We start from the raw sequence: 19382 nt of genomic DNA on the forward strand, positions 1-19382 counted from the left end.
TTTTTAAAAAGAAAATAAAATCTTGGAAGTATGAGGAAAAAAAAAAAGAGATGCTGGACCATTGGCCCTGCCCTGTTCCACTGAGCACGGGCCGACCACAGCCCAGCTGCTCCCTGCTTGTGATGGCTATGAAAATTGTTCCTGGCTCTCTCCGTCCATTTTGCAAACGCACGATCAACGCAGCACCCCTTTAAGACGTTGACAGAGCACAGTTGGAGGGCATGGGTGCCAGATCTGAGTGCAGCTGGGAGCATAAAAAGTTAGCAATACTTCTAGATGTAGTACACAGGGTAGGATGAGTCAGTGATTGTCAGCTAGTGGGTAAGAAAAAAAATGTAATCAGAGAAAGAAATCAAGCCTCCATGGTAGCAATGTGGACCTTTCCTGTGTTAAGAGCTCAGTGGCTTGAATTACAAGGAGAATTCTATGAATGACAAGTCTTGGTAGCTGGAATGCTACCTCAGCTGCATCAGCTTTCTTTCAAAATATTCTAGAAATCATGTGAATGAGCCTGGCTCAGTCAGGTCTTCAAGCACATTGATGTGAGTCCCAACCTATGCTGAACAGGTCATAATTAATACGAATTCTTCTTGTCAAGGATCAGGAAACTTTGTGCACGTGTATGTCTGCTCTGAGCATGGGAAAGTGAGAAGAGGCAGTTCGAGAACCTTGTTCCCTCTGTTGGCAGAAAAGGGCCAATGGACACAAGCCACAACCACAGGCACAAGGTTAGAGAAACTTGTTATTAAATTTAATTTGCTTTAAATACATACCTTTTTCCCACCCTCACCCACTTGGGGGAGGAACAGAAAACCCCTACCCCTTCCATTTGGGGGATTCCATGTATAAAGCCTGAGATGGTAAGGATGAAGTATAAAAATACTATTTACAAAGGGGAAGAGGGTGTCCACCGCGACCTTAATATCCAGACACCCCCATCCCCAGGCCCCCTTTTTGCTCCTTTAGAAAAAAACCCTGGGAATCCTTTTGGGTGTAGACCAAGCCCTTCCTCCGGGGCGGCGGATACTCAAACCCCAACACGGAATAGGAAGCTCTGAGATCAACCGAGGAACAGGGAACGGATAGCACCTCAGATCTCGGAGGGGCAGGGGGCTGCCCTCTACCCCTCTGTAGTCAGCAGGCCGGCCGGCCAGCCTTTGTTTCCATAGGTCCCATGTAAACATTGACTTTTCTTCTGTTCATCCCTGCTCTTCCCATTTCCTACAGAGCCTCCCTCGCTTCCACTGGAGGCACTTGGTTCCTCCATCTTTCCTTCCTTCCCTTCTAACCTTCCTCTGGAAGGAGCGGGGAGGTCACAGGTGGGGCAGAGCCCATCTCATTCCTTCTTCTAGGTCAGGGCAGCTTGTCCTCCTCAGCGGAACCCTCAAGGGGGTGTGCTCTAAGTTCTTGGCCAAATAGGAATGGATTTCTTTTCCCAGAGCAGGGACAAGGCGGGCAGATAGTCCAGTACCAGGATACAGTGGTCCTGATGGGCAAGACCATCAGAACTGAGTAGCAGGGAAGCAGGCTTCAGGAAGCAGAGAGGTGGGCAAGTCTAGTCTCACCCTGAGGCTGGAAGACCAGCCTGGCACCCCCACCCCTCCAGGTGAGCATGCCCATCACCACCCAACAGTCTTGTTCACTGCGGCTTCGCGGAAGGACCAGGCACCCGTGAGGCTAGAGGTCTTCTCCAGGCCTTGGTATGGAGGCAGCACTCACACCAGCTCATCCAATAGGATCCCGATGCTCTGGGTGGCCTCTGAGGGACCAGCAATGGGCTTGTTACACATGGGGCAGACACAGCGTACTTCCAGCCACTTCACCAGACACCTGCAGGCAAGAGACGACCTGTTTTTCCCTAAGAAGATACCAATCTGCTCCAGCTGTCTTTTCATGGAGCCCAGCTGCTTCTCAGGACAAGAACCTTTCTATCCTCAACCCGGTCTAACCCCTCTGGCTTGCTTGGTGTCCAGACAGGATGAAGGGCATCACCGGCAAAGGGTAGATGGGAGGGGTCGGGATTGGAGGCTCTGGAAGATGCTCCCTGCTTATTTCTTTCAAAGCCACCCCGGGACACACATATCCACTGTGGACACTTACTTGCGGTGAAAGGCGTGTTGGCATGAGAGCACACCCAGCTCATCCTTCCCCTTGAAGTCTTCCAGACAGACTGCACAGGTCTGCTGTGGGAAGAAAGGGGCCTTGTGATAAGAGAAGGGGGAGAGCCTCACTCCTCCATCCTGGATACCCAGCACCTCATCCTCCAAGAGAGAACATCCACCCAAGAGAGAACTCACCCTGGCAGGGCGGCAGCCGTGAACCACAGGGGCCTGCTTTAGGTTTAAGTCGACCCAAATAAGCTGAAATTCAACGTTTAGTTCCTCAGTTACACTAGCCACATTTCAAGTGCTCAACAGCTGAGAAGTGGTAAGTGGTCCCCACGCCGGATGGTCAGATAGAGAGCATTTTCTATCCTCAGATTTCCACTGGGCAGTGCTGTTATAGAGGAACCTTTTTTTTTTTTTTATATTTAAACTGAAGTATAGTTGAATTACAACGTTGTGTTAATTTCTGCTGTACAGCAAAGTGACTCAGTTATACACATTATGTTTTTTCATATTCTTTTCCAATTATTATATTATTATAGGATATTGAATATAATAGTTCCCTGTGCTATACAATAGGACCTTGTTGTTTATCCATTCTATATATCATAGTTTGCACCTGCTAATCCCAAGCTCCCAATCCGTCCCTCCCCTACCCCCCGCCCCCCTTGGCAAGCACAGGTCTGTTCTTTGTCTGTGAATCTGTTTCTGTTTTGTAGATAGGTTCATGTGTCATATTTTAAGATTCCACATATAAGTGATATCACACGGTGTTTCTCTTTCTCTTTCTGACTTACCTCATTTAGGAGGATAATCTCTAGGTCCACCCACGTTGCTGTAAAGAGCATTATTTCATTCTTTTTTATGGCTGAGTAGTTATGATTTTTAACCCTTTCTAGCCTAGGACCTTTGGTGAGGGGGCACTTATCAATAACTAAAGGAGGGGGGTCTGGTGTATGGTTTACATTCTTTTTTTGCGGTACGCGGGCCTCTCACTGTTGTGGCCTCTCCCGTTGCGGAGCACAGGCTCCGGACGCGCAGGCTCAGCGGCCGTGGCTCATGGGCCCAGCTGCTCCGCGGCATGTGGGATATTCCCAGACCGGGGCACGAACCCGTGTCCCCTGCATCGGCAGGCGGACTCTCTACCACTGCGCCACCAGGGAAGCCCTGGTTTACATTCTTTAAGTCCAGCCTTACATCCCATTATAACCCCTTCAATCCCACCTGAATTACTCTTCTGGAGGAGAGCTAAAGAAACATTGGAACTTGTGGACATCATGACAGTGGACCCCAAAAAGAGGGATGAAATGAGGCCATGTCCAGGTAGAGTCTTGTGTGTAGTGAGACCTGTGATCCTCCCCACTCAGACGACCACACACACGCTCTCTGCAGGAGTGTCCATGGTTATGGAAGGAAGTCTTGGGAAATGAGTTAGGTGACCCCAAAGGCATAGGTGGGAAAGGAAGAGGAAATGGTGTAGTCCTAAATGAGTCAGAGTTGAGGGGCCCCAGGTAGTGGGTGTGATGCGGGAGGGGAGGGGAATGGAGGGAAACAGGGAAGAACCTCAGGGCTGGACACACGCATCAGATCCACAGTCACCAGAGCATACACAAAGTTAACCTCTTTCAGACCAAGACCTGGGGTCTGAGCAGGGGAAAGTCACTGAAATCTGGCATGGAGTGGTTTTACTGTCTTCCCCATTAAGATTATGCCTAGTGGGCTTCCTGGGGCCGTGGGTCACACCATGTATCCAAACCCTTTTGTGATCCTTTTGTTTTCTGCCTGCGCTGGTTCAGTTCCAGACATAACGGATTCTGCATATTGATCACCTCCTGGGATGAGTTTTATTTGGCCCAAGGAAATAGGAAGGCAGGGACTAAAAAGGTTCCTGAAAAGGTCAGGCTGAGATTGCTGGAGAAGGTTTGCCTTACCCGCCGGGCACTCCCGCGACCTGTCCCAATGCACTCACCCCATATAACTGTAACTTCTTGGCATCACCTTTAAGCACCACCTGGGGAAAAAAGTGGAGGCCTGGTATCAGAAGCAACCAAACACAGGGGCCAGGTGGTATAGCTGCCAAGGAAGGGAGTGAGTCTTTGGCCCCACACAGGAGTGCCCCCGTGACCCTCCCGTGAAGGAGGAGGGCTTTGGGCCCTGCCTGGGCCCAGCCAGACTTGAGGACGGGGAAAGGAGTTAGCCTCAGAGGGGGCCAGAGGTGAGGCCAAGGGGGAGGCCAGGCCAGCTTAAACCTGCTCTCTCCCCACACCCCCTTCCCAAGCAGGGCTAATAGTGGATAAGGTCTCGGGGCAACACGTAGACTTTATTTACCTCTTTATATCCGTATCGTTCGCTCTGTGCCTGGTTCCGGAGTTTGCTGGGGAAGCAAGAAAGAGGGGAGAGAAGAGATCATTATGTCTTTGCACAAACAGCCATTCAGAGCAGGAGAGGCCGGCTGGCTGCTTGGGGCGTCCTTCTGGGGGTGGGGAGGTGTGCTTCCCATAGACACATGGAGTATGCACGGGACCCTCTGCAGGTCACCAGAGTGGGTTAAGGACTCAAGACTCTTACTCAGGTTCAACTGCCTCAAAACTCACTGCCAGCTCCCCCAGACTGGGGGCATCTCTGCAGAGCACCCTAATCCTGAGTTGGCCAAAAAGTTCGTTCGGGTTTTTCCATATGATGCGATGAGAAACCCGAACGAACTTTTTGGCCAACCCATAGTTCATTCGCCCTCCCTGCTGTCTCTGGTAGGTCACTTCCTTCAGGCTCCCCAAATATACAGGTCAACCATCTGCTTGCTGACTGTATGGAAGTAAGATTTTTTTTTTTGGCCGTGCCACGCAGCTTGCAGGATCTCAGTTCCCTGATCAGGGACTGAACCCACGCCCTCGGCAGTGAAAGCACGGCGTCCTAATCACTGGACCATGAGGGAATTCCCAGAAGTTAGATATTCTTAAGAGGGACATTTCCACCAAGCCAGGGGAGCAGGATAAAGTCTGTTGAGCCTGGGGAATTTTCCACTCAGAGAACACAAGTATTCTGGAACCAGAGCACACGCCTGCCCCACTTCACAGCGCCAGGCCAACACAGGCAATTCCTTCTTTGTTTTCCTCTTTTTGTTTCAAGCTGGTGGCCCGCATACAACTGGACTCTCAATGGCCAAAACACAATGGCCAGAACACGCCGTTACTAATGGCAGGAGCACAATTGTGATGGAGGATTTGCAACGCCTCATGTCTGCACCAATTCCAAACAACTTCCAGAGGGAGAGACGTCCCTTTTTGCAGATGAGGAACACGGCGTCCAAAGAAGTTAAGTAACTTGCCCAAATGCCAGAGCTGGCTGGCAGCAGAGTCTGGATTTGAATCAAAGTCGATCTGATGACAGAGGCCGAGCTCTTCAGCACACACTGTGGCCTGCTTCACCAATTAGGTGGCACATACCATGGTCCTGAGAATATGTGATGGTTTTGGGAAACGCCCTTTCATCAACAAGCCTCTGACTCTGAATGGCTCACTATGCAGATGACTAGGACCATGATCACACATTGATCACAATTATTATTTTTTTTTTCCTGTTTTATTTTCAGTGAGGGAAACCTTCTGAATTACGCAGGGAGCTCTATGTCCTCCTGTACTTGGGAACTAGATGGGGCTTTCTCTCCCACGGATCATTTCTACCAAAGAGCTGTGTTATTGGAAGGAAACCTGAGAAAACCAACAGGTTAGGTAGGATAGGGGTAGCAAACCACGGCCTCCTGAGAGCCAAATCCAGCTGACTGCTTGTTTCATAGGGCCTAGAAGCTAAGAATGGTACTTATTCTTAAATGGCTGAAAGCAGGAATCAAAAGAATATTTCATGCCATGTTAAAATTATATGAAACTCAAGTTCAATGCCTATAAAATTTTACTGGGGCAGAGCCACGTTATATTGGATTGGCCCAAAAGTTCATTTGGGGGTTTCCACAACATCTTAAGGAAAAACCTGAACGATCTTTTTTTGGCCAACCCAATAGCTTATGTACCATCTATGGCTGCTTCTGCAAGGTAGGGCTGGGTGGTTCAGACAGAGATCATATGACCCGCAAAACCTATAATATCTGGCCTTTTGCAGAAAAAGATTGCTGGCCTGAGTTAGAGGCAGGGAATCTCCAATCACGAGCCTCAGTCGAAGGGAGCGAGGTAAGACGCCCCAAGAGCAACACCGAGATGCTGGAACCAGAGCGGAGGGGGGTGCAGAAGGTCTGGAAGAGCCGTATCTGATGCACAGCCAGGGGACAGGTTAAGATCGGGCTGCCGCCGCCACCTCCATGGCTCCTAACAGGAGGTCAGGGGACAGGTGTTCCCCAGCCTTGGTCTGAAGGTGGCATCGGACAGTTTCTGGTCATTGGAGGGTTGGGCTAAGGGCCTAAACAGGGCTTGCACCATTCCACCCTTCCCTTTTTTTTTTTTTTTTTTTTGCACGGGCCTCTCACTGTTGTGGCCTCTCCCGTTGCGGAGCACAGGCTCCAGACGCGCAGGCTCAGCGGCCATGGCTCATGGGCCCAGACGCTCCGCAGCACGTGGGATCCTCCCGGACCGGGGGGATGCACGAACCCGCGTCCCCTGCATTGGCAGGCGGACTCTCAACCACTGCGCCACCAGGGAAGCCCCCACCCTTACCTTTGTACTACTTTCATATATACACTGTGTCCCCACTTCCAAATGAGAGGGGCGGGGAAGGATGTACACAAAGCTTAAATAATCAAGTGCGACCTGCCTGATATTGGCTTAATCTGGGGAAGAAAGAAAGTGATCTCATCGCCGGGGTGCTCACAGCCACCTTCTGAGGGAGACGCCGCTGCTCTGCTAGGAGGTATGTACAGAGTAAATAAGGAAGTGGTGAGGAGTTGCTTCCTGACTCAGAACGAGGGGTTGTCCATCTCTTAAGCCTCGCCTGCCTCGCCTGCAACATGGCTACACTTACAGAGTACGTGCAGGGCCTTTCTGCTTGCTGTGTCGTAGGGTGCCTGGGGTGCCCTCCTTCTCCACCCTCGGCCCTTCCATCTGCCTAGCTCCCTTTAATGGTCTCACCTGAGGATCCTCCAAAAGCCTGACTCTTACAGCCTAAGACTATCTCTCGGAAGAGTCAAGCGCTTCAGAGCCACATTCTATATTCACTCTGCATGTAGATTTCCACGTCAGGAAGGTACAGATTGTGATGAAATGAGGCCGAAAGGGTTGCAAGGGAAACAAAGCAAAAAGCAGAGATCCTGGGCCATCCCAGCAGGGGATGGAGTGCCAACGACTCTGGACAGGTGGCCTTCTCAGCTGTTGGGTGAGCAAAGCAACTAAAAATACCCTGAATTCAATGAGACCATTTCTAGCCGCTGCCAGTGGGCTCTCCCCAGCTTTTCCCTTTTGCAACAAACAATGCAGCCAGGTCCCGAAAATAATGGTTCCTTTCCTGCCCAGTTGTACTTCACGGGCCCCTCCATCCTGTGTAGGGCAGAGATCAGCTCCTGCGGTCGGGGGATGGGAGTCAGGGAGACAGAGAGAGGGGGAGCAGAGGCTGGCCTTGGCCGATGAGCTCACCAGGTCAGGAGGGGGGTCACGGGCCTATTTTGGCTGAGGAGGAAACCGAGAAGCAGGGAGAGGAAGTGGCTTCTGTGCTTGTGTGTCTTTCTATATATAGACACTCCCAGGCTGCCACATGCCAGCAAGCCAGGGACAAACTGGCTTCGGGAAGACTGCAGGACAGAGGGCAGGGTGGCAAAGGGGCAGATTCCTGCAGGGGGAACAGGTGGCGCTGAGCAGCCCCGCAGTGGGGACAGCTTCTGTTATCATGTGGTTGCAGCTCTGTTCTTTAACTCCAGCCAAACAGAGAATAAATCAGCCATACCCAGAGCTCCCGGCCCGTCCTTCTGCAGGACCACGCTCTCTAGCTGCAAGGCAGCGGCCACGGATGCCACAGCTGTTCCCGTTCAAGGAAGAGGAATCGGAGAAGACCAACATCTAGAATCTGAAAGACTCTCCCTAACTGTCATCAGACTAGCTCACCTCTCCATCTTCCTGGATATAGGACCGTCGGCAGGTCTGTTACTGTCTGAGCATATGCATTTCCTCATTTATGAAGCAGAAGCAGGCTGGTACCGGAACTGGAGGCAAGTTCTGAGGACTAAGTAAGCTAAATGTTTTACAAAATGCTGACCATGATGCCTGGCACAAAGAAGGTACCTAGTAGAGAGTAGCTAAAACCCTAAGATCACACCTATCAGTGGCACCATCGGGAAATGAAGCCCGGTCACCCACATACTGGCTCAGAGTAATTTTGTAGATGTTCTTCTCTTGACCACGTTTGCAGCCTGGCATGGGTGTGCCTCTGCGCGTGTGTGTGTGTGCAGGGGCCAGAGTTGGTTTTACAGCCTCCTGCCAGCGTCACACAAAAATCTTTGCTATGTCTCCATCTTCCATCTCTGGGGAGTTGTATAAATTGCTTCATATGGGGAGAGCGCAGTGGTTGGTGGTCAGGAAGACGGAAGAGTTTGCAGAAGAAAACTTAGGCTTGGGGAAAGGGGAGGGGTGGTGAGATATGGGAAATCTACCCTCACTTACTAATTAGATGCAAATTTTAGACTCTACCTCTTCTGCAAAGACTTGTAAGTGGAAAATTCCAGTCCCGGGGACTTTTTAAAGTCCTGAGAAAGAAGGAGCCCAAGGTATGGACGGGGAGCACAAGAGAGCAGGGCCCACGGGCACCTCCCCTTCTTAAGAGGGAGCTCCTCCAGCCCTAGGAATCTGGACAAGGATCTATTTTCCCCCAGCCTCCTGCCAGGTGAAGCACTCAAACCCACTGGGACATCTCAGTGGGGAACAGGAACTCCTTTTTCCTTCATCTTAATTTAATCTTCTTAGGTGATTTGATCAGACACCAGCCTAGACCCCAGCTGACATCCGTCTACCCAGGCGTTGGGTGATCACGTGTTTGTGTATGGGGGGTTGTGTGGCTTGGTTATCACAATGGCTCTCAGGACCATTAGCACATTCTAATGGTCAGGGGTGTCCAGTGTTCCCCAAAGCACAAGACAGTCCCATACAATGAGGAATTGTTAATACCAACAGGGCACCCTAGTCAGAAACACTACTGTATTTTCCACTCTGAATACCAGGCATGCCCCACATTTTTTTTTTTTTTTTTTCCCTGCCCCACATTTTTGATAGAAAACAGCCACGAGTTCCCTTGTCTGCAAGTGAAGAAAACAGTTCCTGGAGCTTGGCTAGCACGGCCACGCTCAAGAAGGGATGGTTTTCGGTTTTTTCTCTCTCAAACATAAGAGCTCACAAGGCAGAACAAATAAGCGGCTCTGCAGACACCAGCTTGCTAATATTAGCATCTGGAGGGATGACAGCAGGACTTCCCAGGAGGGCAGAGGATCATGACATTGGTGTAATGATGCCTCCCATCCCTGGCCATCCAGAGAATGTGAATGGGCGGAGAGAGACAGCTAGGGACCACTGATGATATCACCTGGACGGTCATTCTAGGCAACCTGAGAACAACTGGCCAAAGGGTGGGAACGCAGCCCCAACCCATGCTGACCTTATAGGCTCTCCAACAACTTGACAGGCTGACGTAAATAGAAACACCAGGCCTCAGGGGCCCAGCCAAGGGCAGGACCAAGTCCTGTCCTCAAAGCAGCTGACCCGGCTGGAGGCTGGTGACTCTGTGACTGGAGCCTCACTCAGCTCACCCGACCCACGGCCGCTGCCTCCTAGACTCCCCCAAGCCCAGATCAGCCAGCAAGCCGCCCACCTGATGAAATAGCAGCAGAAGATGAGGCTGAGCATGAAGACGAAGATGCCCGTGCCGAAGATGACCATGTAGATGTTGAGGGGAAGGTCCTGGAAACTGATGGGTGGCATCGAGCAGGACTTGTTGGTGCTCACCAGTCCCAGGCCGCAGAAACACCCTGCAAAGAACGGGAGGGAAAGTATTACGACAGTGGGAAATTTACCACTGGGGCCACTCTGTGTGAGCAAAGATGCAGGGAGAAATGGCAAACCTCTGACTCGGGGGCTTTTTTTTTTAATCGGAGTCTAGTTGATTTACAATGTTGTGTTAGTTGCTGGTGTACAGCAAAGTGATTCAGTTATACATGTATATATACTTTTTCATATTCTTTTCCGTGACGGTTTATTACAGAATATTGAATATAGTTCCCTGTGCTATACAGTAGGTGCTTGTTGTTTATCTATTTTATATACAGTAGTTTGTATCTGTTAATCCCAAACTCCTAATTTACCCTTCCCTGATTCCCTCTCCCCTTTGGTAACCATAAGTTTGTTTTCTATGTCTGTGAGTCTGTTTCTGTTTTGTAAATAAGTTCACTTGTATCATATTTTAGATTCCACATACAGGTGATATCATAGGATATTTGTCTTTCTCTGACTTACTTCGCTTAGTATGATCGTCTCTAGGTCCATCCATGTTGCTGCCAATAGTGTTATTTCATTCTTTTTTATGGCTGAGTGATATCCATTATGTATATATACCACATCTTGATATCCATTCATCTGTGGATGGACACTTGGGTTGCTTCCATGCCTTGGCTATTGTAAGCACTGCTGCTGTGAACATTAGGGTGCATGTATCTTTTCAAATTAGAGTTTTCTCCAGATGTATGTCCAGGAGTGGGATTGCTGGATCATATAGCTATTTTTAGTTTTTTAAGGAACCTCCATACTGTTTTCCGTCGTGGCTGCACCAATTTACATTCCAGGGGCTTATATCTGTACCCTAGTTCCAACACTTACTAGCTACATGATCTTGGGTAAATTATTTAACCAAGCTACGAAATGGGATCATACACACAGTACTTAAACCAGCATCCCCATCTAGGGGATCAAGGATTCAGGCAATGGGCGGAAAATGGAAAACTCACTTCCATCAGGGAGAAGCCTATACAGTGCAGTAGGAAAATGAAGAGCCTTAGGTGAGGAAAGGTACACTTGGGCTCCAATCCCACCTCTCCCTAGCTATGTGACCTTTAGGAAATTACCTCGCTAAGCTCCACTTTTTCACAGGAAAACAAGCAATGTGCAGAGAGTACCGAAAACGATGGCGTAAGAAATACGCTTTGTAAATTGCAAAGTGCAGTTGCAAAGGTCATTTGTCATTATTAAGCTACCTGCTCCAGAAGCCAAACTGCACCAGGGTCAGAATAGAAATTGCTCACTCTGAGGCTGGGCCAGCATTCCAGAAAGGCACGGGGGGAGGGGGGGTCACATCCCCCCAAAACACCTGGAAGGGTGGCAGCCAAGTTATAGCTGGAAAGAGAGAAGTTCAATATCAAGCTGGTGGCAGAGAGGACAAGGAAAGAAGAAGGATGTTGTCAGTTGAGTTGCTGGATTAAGCAATCCTAGAGCCACTATCTTGGGACTACTGGTTCTGAGAATTAGTAAATTTTCTATCATGTTTACAAAGAAAAAAAAAAAAAGGATTTAACCACAAGCCAGTTGAGTGTTTTTTCCTGTTTGCAGGCAAAAACTATCAATGATCCGAAAGGTAAGCCTCAAACTCTTGGATTTCAGGAAGTGCTGGGACAAGAAGGTTAGACTTTACCATACACCTGCTATCACCCAAGCACATTCTCAAGCTATAACTTGACCTTTGTAATAAGGCCACTGTGAAATGTTACTCCCCACCCCACCATGGGGAAAAAAGACTCAATCATCATTAAACAATGTGTGTACAGTCAAACAGCTAAGAAAGTCTGGCTTCAAAGCCCTCTGGGGAATTCCCTGGTGGTTCAGTGGTTAGGACTCCATGCTTTCACTGCCGAGGGCGCGGGTTCAGTACCTGGTCAAGGAACTGAGATCCTGCGAGGTGTGCGGGGGTGGGTGAACCTCTCTAGACTCAAGCCCTCAATGTGGGTTTTAAGTACTTTCCTGACGTTGTGGTTAGGAGACAGATCACCATTAATACACTTTGGAATCCTACACTGTAATTAGCGAAGCAACCCCAACTCAGCAGAAAGACTGGCTTGAAAGACTGGAGTCATCTTTGACCTCATACATCTCAGCCCTCTTCATCCCCGAGATCAATCTAGTGATCGATATAATGAACCTCCCCCTCCAAACCTCTTTCAGATTGTGTGCCAACTGTACTGCCAAGTCTCTATTCCAGACAGACTTTGGAGCCCAATTCTACTCCAAGTGCCTATTAATTGATGTCTAGTCCCTCCTCTAATTTAGCCCACATGTGTGACATTTCCTTCCACTTGGTTTCTAGCATGTATTTCCCAAACTCATGACTGTCTTCAAGTCCTCCTAAACACGTGTGCGTTGGGTCCCCTCTTTACCTCCCCGACTCAGTATCCTCCAGCATCACCCCAGGTGGGCCAGCCTCCTCTCTAATTCTTGCCCATCTCTATCTTCACCTGCCTCCACACCTTTGTTCATGAAGCTTTCTCTGCCTGAAACTCCCTCTCCTTCCCCAAAGTCCCCCAAACCTGGTCTTTGTGATATTCCAGGGACTCCCCACCCCGAAATCTATAGCGCCCACAGCCTGTACCACGTGTTCCAGCTCTGGCACACTCCGTAACCATCTTATGTTGCCCCACTGTTCCTAGAATCAACTTCATTTAACTCGAACAGGCATTAAGCAGTGATTACATGACAAGTACCACAACAGACACTGAAGATAAAAAAGCAAAGAAGAAAGACAAGATGATTTTATCATCTAGGGAAGAAGACAGACACAAAGGTTTTCATCATACAAAGTGAGGCCCGTGGTAGAGGTGTGATTATGTACAATCCTGAGATCAGAGATGAGGGATTCTAACAAGCCTGAGTGCTCCTGGGTCTGAGGACAGCAAAGTGGACTTCTGTACATTCTCCAGTGCCTACCCTCGTGCTTGGCGTGTTTTCAATAACTGGTTAACAGATAAATAACTCGTGATTTTTCTCAAGACGATCTGGTCATCTTGGCAAAAGCTCCCACTTCAAAGTAAGGAGACTGAAGTTTGGGAAAATTGCCCAGAAACTGCCCTCAGCTAACAGATGACCAGTCAACCAACAAGTACTGCTGCTGGCTTGATTTATACACCGACCTAGACACTGTGGGGAAACAAAAAGTAAAAGTAGTTCTTATCCTGAAAAGACTTTTTGGTTAAAGATGGAAAAAAAATTAATGAGCTACTAAACTTTGTCCAGCCTTTGCTTCTGAGCCTCCAGCTTGGGTTAGAAAGTTTTCACCACTCCTTCACCCTCCACTTAAATATTTGATCTCTGTGGGCCAAAAGAGATCAATTTTCCATGAAGACATCATGGTGGACTGGCCAGGGAGGGACAGTTTTCTGTCTACTGTGGAAAGGGGCCTTTCGGCTTCTCTTCCATGGAACTCCGTCCTCAATGCCAAGAGGCCTTCTTCCCCACCAGGCACATCTCCCTAACCCTGTCTCATCAACTGTTGATGCCGTAAGAGCGTCTAACCCTCAACCTGCCTTTGCTCTCCACGAGCTGGATCCCGGCATCTTTAGGGTCCCAAAGAACTTCCCTGGGTTCCCTGCTCTGGGAACTTGCACAGCAATGGCCATAGCGAATGCAGAGGGTTTACATGTATTCACTCTGGAGGCACTCTGGCCTCAGCACTTTATCAGTTTATCTTGACCATGTTATCTTGCTGAGAGAAGCTTCCCCTGGGGCTCCAGGATTGAGTCAGTGAGTCTGGGACTTTCTGTGATAAAGAAGTATGGGGGAGAAGAGCTTCATAGCTGAGAAGAGATGGTCCATTTGCTTGCATTCTGATTAAAAAGAAGTGAGAAAAGTATACCTTGGGCTAAAACCTGACAGTGGAGTAGTTTTTCCTCTAAACTTATAAGGACAGAATACCAACCCCAGGAAAAAGGGGGCTTTAGATATTTTTCACAAAGGTGTGCGGAGAAGGATTGCTTCTTCACTGGAGTCAGAAAAGTCATCTCTCTGTCACTTTAAGAAGTGACAAGAGGGACTTCCCTGGTGGTGTAGTGGTTAAGAATCCACCTGCCAGTGCAGGGGACACGGGTTTGAGCCCTGCTCCCAGAAGATCCCACATGTCGCAGAGCAACTAAGCCCGTGCGCCACAACTACTGAGCCTGCGCTCTAGAGCCTGTGAGCCACAACTACTGAGCCTGCACTGTACAGCCCGTGAGCTTAGAGCCCGTGCTCTGCAACAAGAGAAGCCATCGCAATGAGAAGCCCGGGCACCACAACTAGAGAAAGCCTGCACGCAGCAACGAAGGACCAATGCAGCCAAAAATAAATTTTAAAAATTTTTTTAAATTTTAAAAATAACAAAGAAATGACAAGAACAGGGAACTATATTCAGTATCCTGTGATAAACCGTAATGGCAAAGAATATAAAAAAAGAATATATGTGTAATAACTGAGTCACTTTGCTGTACAGCAGAGATGGACACAACATTGTAAATCAGCTACACTTCAGTAAACAAAAAAAATTGAAAAAAAAAGTGAAAAGAAACACAACACTGTAAATCAACTATACTTCAATAAAAATCAAATAAATTAAAAAAAAAAGAAGTGAAAAGATAAAGCAGCAAGTCCTCTGCTGGTCTAAACCCTCACAGGAAAGGGGGCTGCCCAGAAGAAAGGCTAGTGTTAGTGACGGCCACCTTGGTTCTTCTCCTGAAGTCTGTTCCATTGTTTCCCCCGACCTATGAAAGCCTTGACATCAGAATGTTTCGTATCTGAGCAGCGGGCCGGGAGCTGGAGTGACGTCACGAGAAGGGCTGGCCAAGAAAGACCAGTGGATCTGGGAAACGCTTCTCCTTCCCAGCCAACAGGAATCTTTCCCAGATGCTGGGATGCACCGTCCTTCCTCATCCCACCCCCTCGTCCCCACTCAGGCAATGCTGCCTATCACACACACAGCTGGGTTTATTTTCAGGAAATTAGATCCTACCAGCAAGAGGAAGAGGGGGATGGGGGCCCCCTTATACACATGCTGCCCAAACCCTGCCTTAAAACAAAAGCCTCTTGAAATAATTAATGCAAGATCTGGCAAGAGTCTGCTCTCAATAATGGATTCCCACCCCCCTAACTAGCCAGCCTACCCTACTGAGAGATAAAGCCAGCTGCTTGGGTCCCCCCGGTCCCCTTCCCCCTTTCACCAGAAATGCCTCCGCCGCGCTCCCCCCTTTCACCAGAAAGTCTCCAAGCTTTAGAACAACGCAGTCAAGATCCTAGGGCCACTGGAGGGTATTAGGAGCCGAAGTTTTGAACTGACCCGCCCAGAAGGGCCCTCTCTTCAGGTAGGTAGCCTGAGCGAGGAACCAGACCCAAGCCCAATCTCTATGCATCACCTGAACCGCTAAAAGCCTCAGGTGGGATGAATTTAGCATCACCCAGGCCGGGGTGGGAGGGGTGGTCGGGTCTGGAGGCGCGGCCACCGCCGAGGCACAGGAGCTAGTCTGGCCTTGGGGCCCGTGAGCACAGCTCTCCAGGCAAGCCCTGCTCTTAAGGGTAGCCGGGCGCCGAAAACTCTGCAAGGCTTTATCAATCCAATAAAGCCACGCTCATTAGTCCGGCGTCTTCCACCGTCACAAAGCCCCCTCCGCCGCCCGTGCGAAGCCAACAAAGGCGCAGAGGAAGCCGCCCCGGCGCGCCACCCCGCACGCCGCATTGTATACATATTTAAAATAGCCTGAAAAGTTTCAGGCCAGGAACTTGAGCTCCCTCTAGGAGATCCGAGCCCGAGCGCGGATTTAATTCTCCGACAACCACAACAAAGAACAGAGTTTGAGCGCACAAAGCCAAGGGAAGGGGGTAGGAGTGCGAAGCCGCCACACAAAGGCCGGGAACCCCTCGGCTCCCACGCCCCCCGCCCGCCGCCCGCTCAAGAGATCCTTCCCAGCCCTGGAGTTAAACCTGAATATTTTTTTTCCCCCCAAATTCCGCGGTGTGCAGAGCAGAGTCGGGCGCCAGGACGCCTCCCCGCCGGTCCCGTTTCAGGAAAAACTTGGCTCAAGAGGGAGAACGAGCCCTCGGATCTGAAGCCTGGCGCCCCGCTCTCCGCGTCTCCGGCCGGCTCCGCACCCCTCGCCTTCCCGGCCCGGGACTCACCGTTACACCACTGGAATGGGTGCATCAATGAACTCTCGGCTGGCTTCCTCAGGCGAACGAACGCAGGCGGCGGGTCTGGCGGGGGGGTGGGCGCGCCGGCTGGCGGGGTCGCAGGAGGGACGGATGAGGTGCGCGGTAGCCGCCTTCCTCTGCAAGTCGAACTCCCTCCGCAGCGGGGGGCTTCGGCGAGGTGGGTTTTAGAGCAACAAAGAGGAAAGAAGAGAAAACAAACAGAAGGGCCCCCGGATCAAAGCACCGCGGAGAAAAAGCAGGAAGGACCCCGGGGCTGGTGGGGGGCGGGGAGCTGCGGGGCGCCGCAGGGCCGGGTGGAGGCGCCGGGTCGACAGAAGAGGGAAAAGCCTTAGCCCGAGGCGCGATCCAGTTGCCTGGGCGCAGAGGGTAGAAGCCAGGGACTTCGAAACTGACACGGTGCGCGCACGCCCCCCTCCCTTATACTCCCCAGCCCCCTGCCCCGGGAAACTCCGCCCCCTTGCCGTCACCCGCCCTCTGGCCAATGGGAGCCTTCCTCTGGTCCCCGGGCATTATTTGCAGGTCTGCCCGGATCGGAGGGTGGGGAGCATCTTTGCTCCTCGGGCGCCTCCCCACTTCAGCTTCCCAGTCCTTGGGATACTTGAGAGAGAAGCGCGCGGCGCGGTGGGATGGCCGGAGCAGCCGGGGCCAGCCTCCCCCGCTAGGAAAGCGGAGGAAACGGAACAATTAGTGCCACATTGTTTTCTGCCTCCAGATCTGTTACTGTTTAGCATTTCTATAGCTCTTTGAGAAGCCAGCTCCGGGGAGTGGTTACATTTCTGCCCAGATGGCAAGAACTTGGTCCTAGGTGGCGGCTCGCACGTTCCTTTGCTCGCTTCCAAGCGAAGTTTGCAGCAACAAGGTTGGACCAAGAGATTATCATGCTAAGTAAAGTAAGTCAGAGAAAGACAAATATCGTATGATAAACCTTATATGTGGAATCTATAAAAAATGATACAAATGAACTTATTTACAAAACAGAAATAGACTCACAGACAGAAAACAAAGTTATGGTTGGTTACCAAAGGGGAGAGGGAGGGATAAATTAAAAGTTTGGAATTAACAGATACACACTACTATAGATAAAATAGATGAACAATAAGGACCTACTGTACAGCACAGGGAACTATATTCAACATCTTGTCATAACCTATAATGGAAAAGAATCTGAAAAAGAATATCTGAATCACTTTGCTGTACACCTGAAAGTAACAACATTGTAAATCAACTATACTTCAATAAAATAAATTAATTAATTAATAATAAAATAAATAAATTGCCGAATAGAATTCCATTGTATAACAAAACTTTGTTCACCAGTTGTTGGATATTTGAGTTATTTCCAGTTTGGGGCTATTAAAAATAAAGGTGTTCAGAACAAAACGAACAAAGAAAAAAGAGGGAACTGAAGCCAGGATTTGAAGTAGATGAATTAGGAAGGTGAGATCTGGAAAGTGCTTTAGCTGTCTTCTTATTTTTGGAGAGCCGTCACCCCACCCCCCACCCCCAGTTTTATAAACAAGGAACTAAGGCCTGAAGCTTAAGCTTAAGGTAGACTTATCAGGGCTCTAAGCTCCTGAGCAGCAGAATCAAACCCAGACATCCACACTGGCAATACCATAAGGGCAGCATCTTCAGCATCTAGCACCACACAGATGTTGAAGAAATAGTAGTTGGAAGAAAGGCTGAATCTCTTAACTTCCTGTCCAATGTGATGATTTCTTTTACCTGACATTGCATTGTTTCCGTCTCTCTTTCCCTTTCTTCCTGCCTTTCTTTCTTTATCTCCCTTCCTCCCTCCTTTCTCTTCCTTCCTTCCTTCCTTTCTTTCTTTCTTTCTCCCTCCCTTCCTTCCTTCCTTTCTTTTCTTTCTTTCTGTCTCTCTCCTTCTTTTTCTATCTTCCTTTCCTTCTCCCTCCCTCCCTCTGTCCCTTCATTTGTCTCTTCCTCTGCCTCCTTTTTCCTTACTTTGTCTTTCTGTCTGTAGTTTTTTCAGAACATATTCACTGAGAGCCTACTTTATGCCAAGAACTGTTTCACTGGAGACCCATCAATGTCCTCAAGCCTGCTCTCCTGGGATTTACATTGCATGAGGAGGTAAACAGTAAGCAAACAAGAGAACAAATAAGAATGACTCAATCTAATCTTCCTATTAGACTTAATGTCTTAATTGAAGCTAAGTACTTTCCCTGACTCTTGAGAGTTTGTAACACTCACATAAGACTATGAGAATCAGAACTTTGTCATTTAAAAGCATGATGGTTAAGGTATCAAATGACTTGGCCAAGATCACTTAGCAATCTGCAAAAATAGTTTAGCACTTACATAATTGTCTGAAAACAATTGTTTTTCTTTATGAGCTACTCTGGAAGGGCATCATGGACAGATCCAACTAATTTCATCTCCTAATTGGACGATTACAAAAGCTTCCTAATTGGTCTCTCTGTCTCTAGTCTATGTCTTAGACTTTAGAGCCTGCAAGAATCACCCTTATGTGAGAGATGTTACATATGCAGACTCTCGGATCTCAAGCCTGGAGATTCTGATTCAGTAGTTAAAAGTGGTCCCCAGAAGTGTTCATTTACCATGCCTTCCCCGCTCCACCACCAAATTCTCATGCAGTTATGCTGAAAGAAATAATGCTCTGATCTTACTCTCAAATCCGTCCTCTCTGCTGGCCCCAGAGTTATCTTTCTAAAACATAAGTCTCATCATTTCTTTCTCTTGCTTAACAACGTCTATTGGTTCCTGGTGTTTACAGGACAAAGTTAAACTCTAGAGTGTGCCATTCAAGTCATTTCTTTTTTTTTTTTTCCTGCACCTCGTGGCTTGCGGGGATCTTATTACAGTTCCCTGACCAGGGATTGAACGCGCCTGCTTGTCAATGAAAGTGTGGAGTCCTAACCACTGGACCACCAGGGAATTCCCTCAAATCGTTTCAGTCTGGCCTTTGCTTGTCACCCTAATGCCAAATGCACCCTCTCCCTCTCCATACACTTAATCAGCCACGAAGCTTCTACTGTTGTTCCTTGAATATATTCTTTCTTGATTGCGATTTTGTCCATGGTAGTGCTTATGTTTGGAATGCTCTTTTTCTTTCTGTGCCTGACATTTTGTAAGATTCGCTAAAAATTCACCTCTTCTGTGG

The 19382-nt window shown here is 49.0% G+C and overlaps 1 protein-coding gene across 2 annotated transcripts; it reads right to left on the bottom strand.

Moving 5' to 3' along the window:
- Positions 1 to 734: 734 nt before the first annotated feature.
- Positions 735 to 16678, bottom strand: RNF122 (ring finger protein 122). 2 transcript variants are annotated; one of them, XM_032618648.1, is made up of 6 exons: positions 16205 to 16678; positions 9897 to 10053; positions 4434 to 4479; positions 4075 to 4116; positions 2101 to 2183; positions 735 to 1830 (listed from the first exon to the last, which is right to left on the bottom strand). In XM_032618648.1, exons 1-6 carry the CDS (start codon positions 16227 to 16229, stop codon positions 1716 to 1718), a joined length of 468 nt encoding a protein of 155 aa, XP_032474539.1. In that variant the 5' UTR covers positions 16230 to 16678; the 3' UTR covers positions 735 to 1715. The 2 variants fall into 2 exon arrangements, with proteins under 2 accessions (XP_032474539.1, XP_032474540.1); XM_032618649.1 differs by having other exon boundaries at positions 2101 to 2180; positions 16205 to 16654.
- Positions 16679 to 19382: the final 2704 nt, after the last annotated feature.

The sequence above is a fragment of the Phocoena sinus genome, chromosome 21 (assembly GCF_008692025.1).
Source record: "Phocoena sinus isolate mPhoSin1 chromosome 21, mPhoSin1.pri, whole genome shotgun sequence".
Classification (NCBI taxonomy): Eukaryota; Metazoa; Chordata; class Mammalia; order Artiodactyla; family Phocoenidae; genus Phocoena; species Phocoena sinus.

Coding starts and splice junctions, on each gene's coding strand:
- RNF122 (XM_032618648.1), bottom strand. CDS start 16,229: ATGCACCCATTCCAGTGGTGTAACG. Junction 4,117..4,433: donor AACGATACGGATATAAAGAG/GTAAATAAAGTC, acceptor TTTTTTCCCCAG/GTGGTGCTTAAAGGTGATGC. Junction 2,184..4,074: donor AGAAGTTACAGTTATATGGG/GTGAGTGCATTG, acceptor TTCTTCCCACAG/CAGACCTGTGCAGTCTGTCT.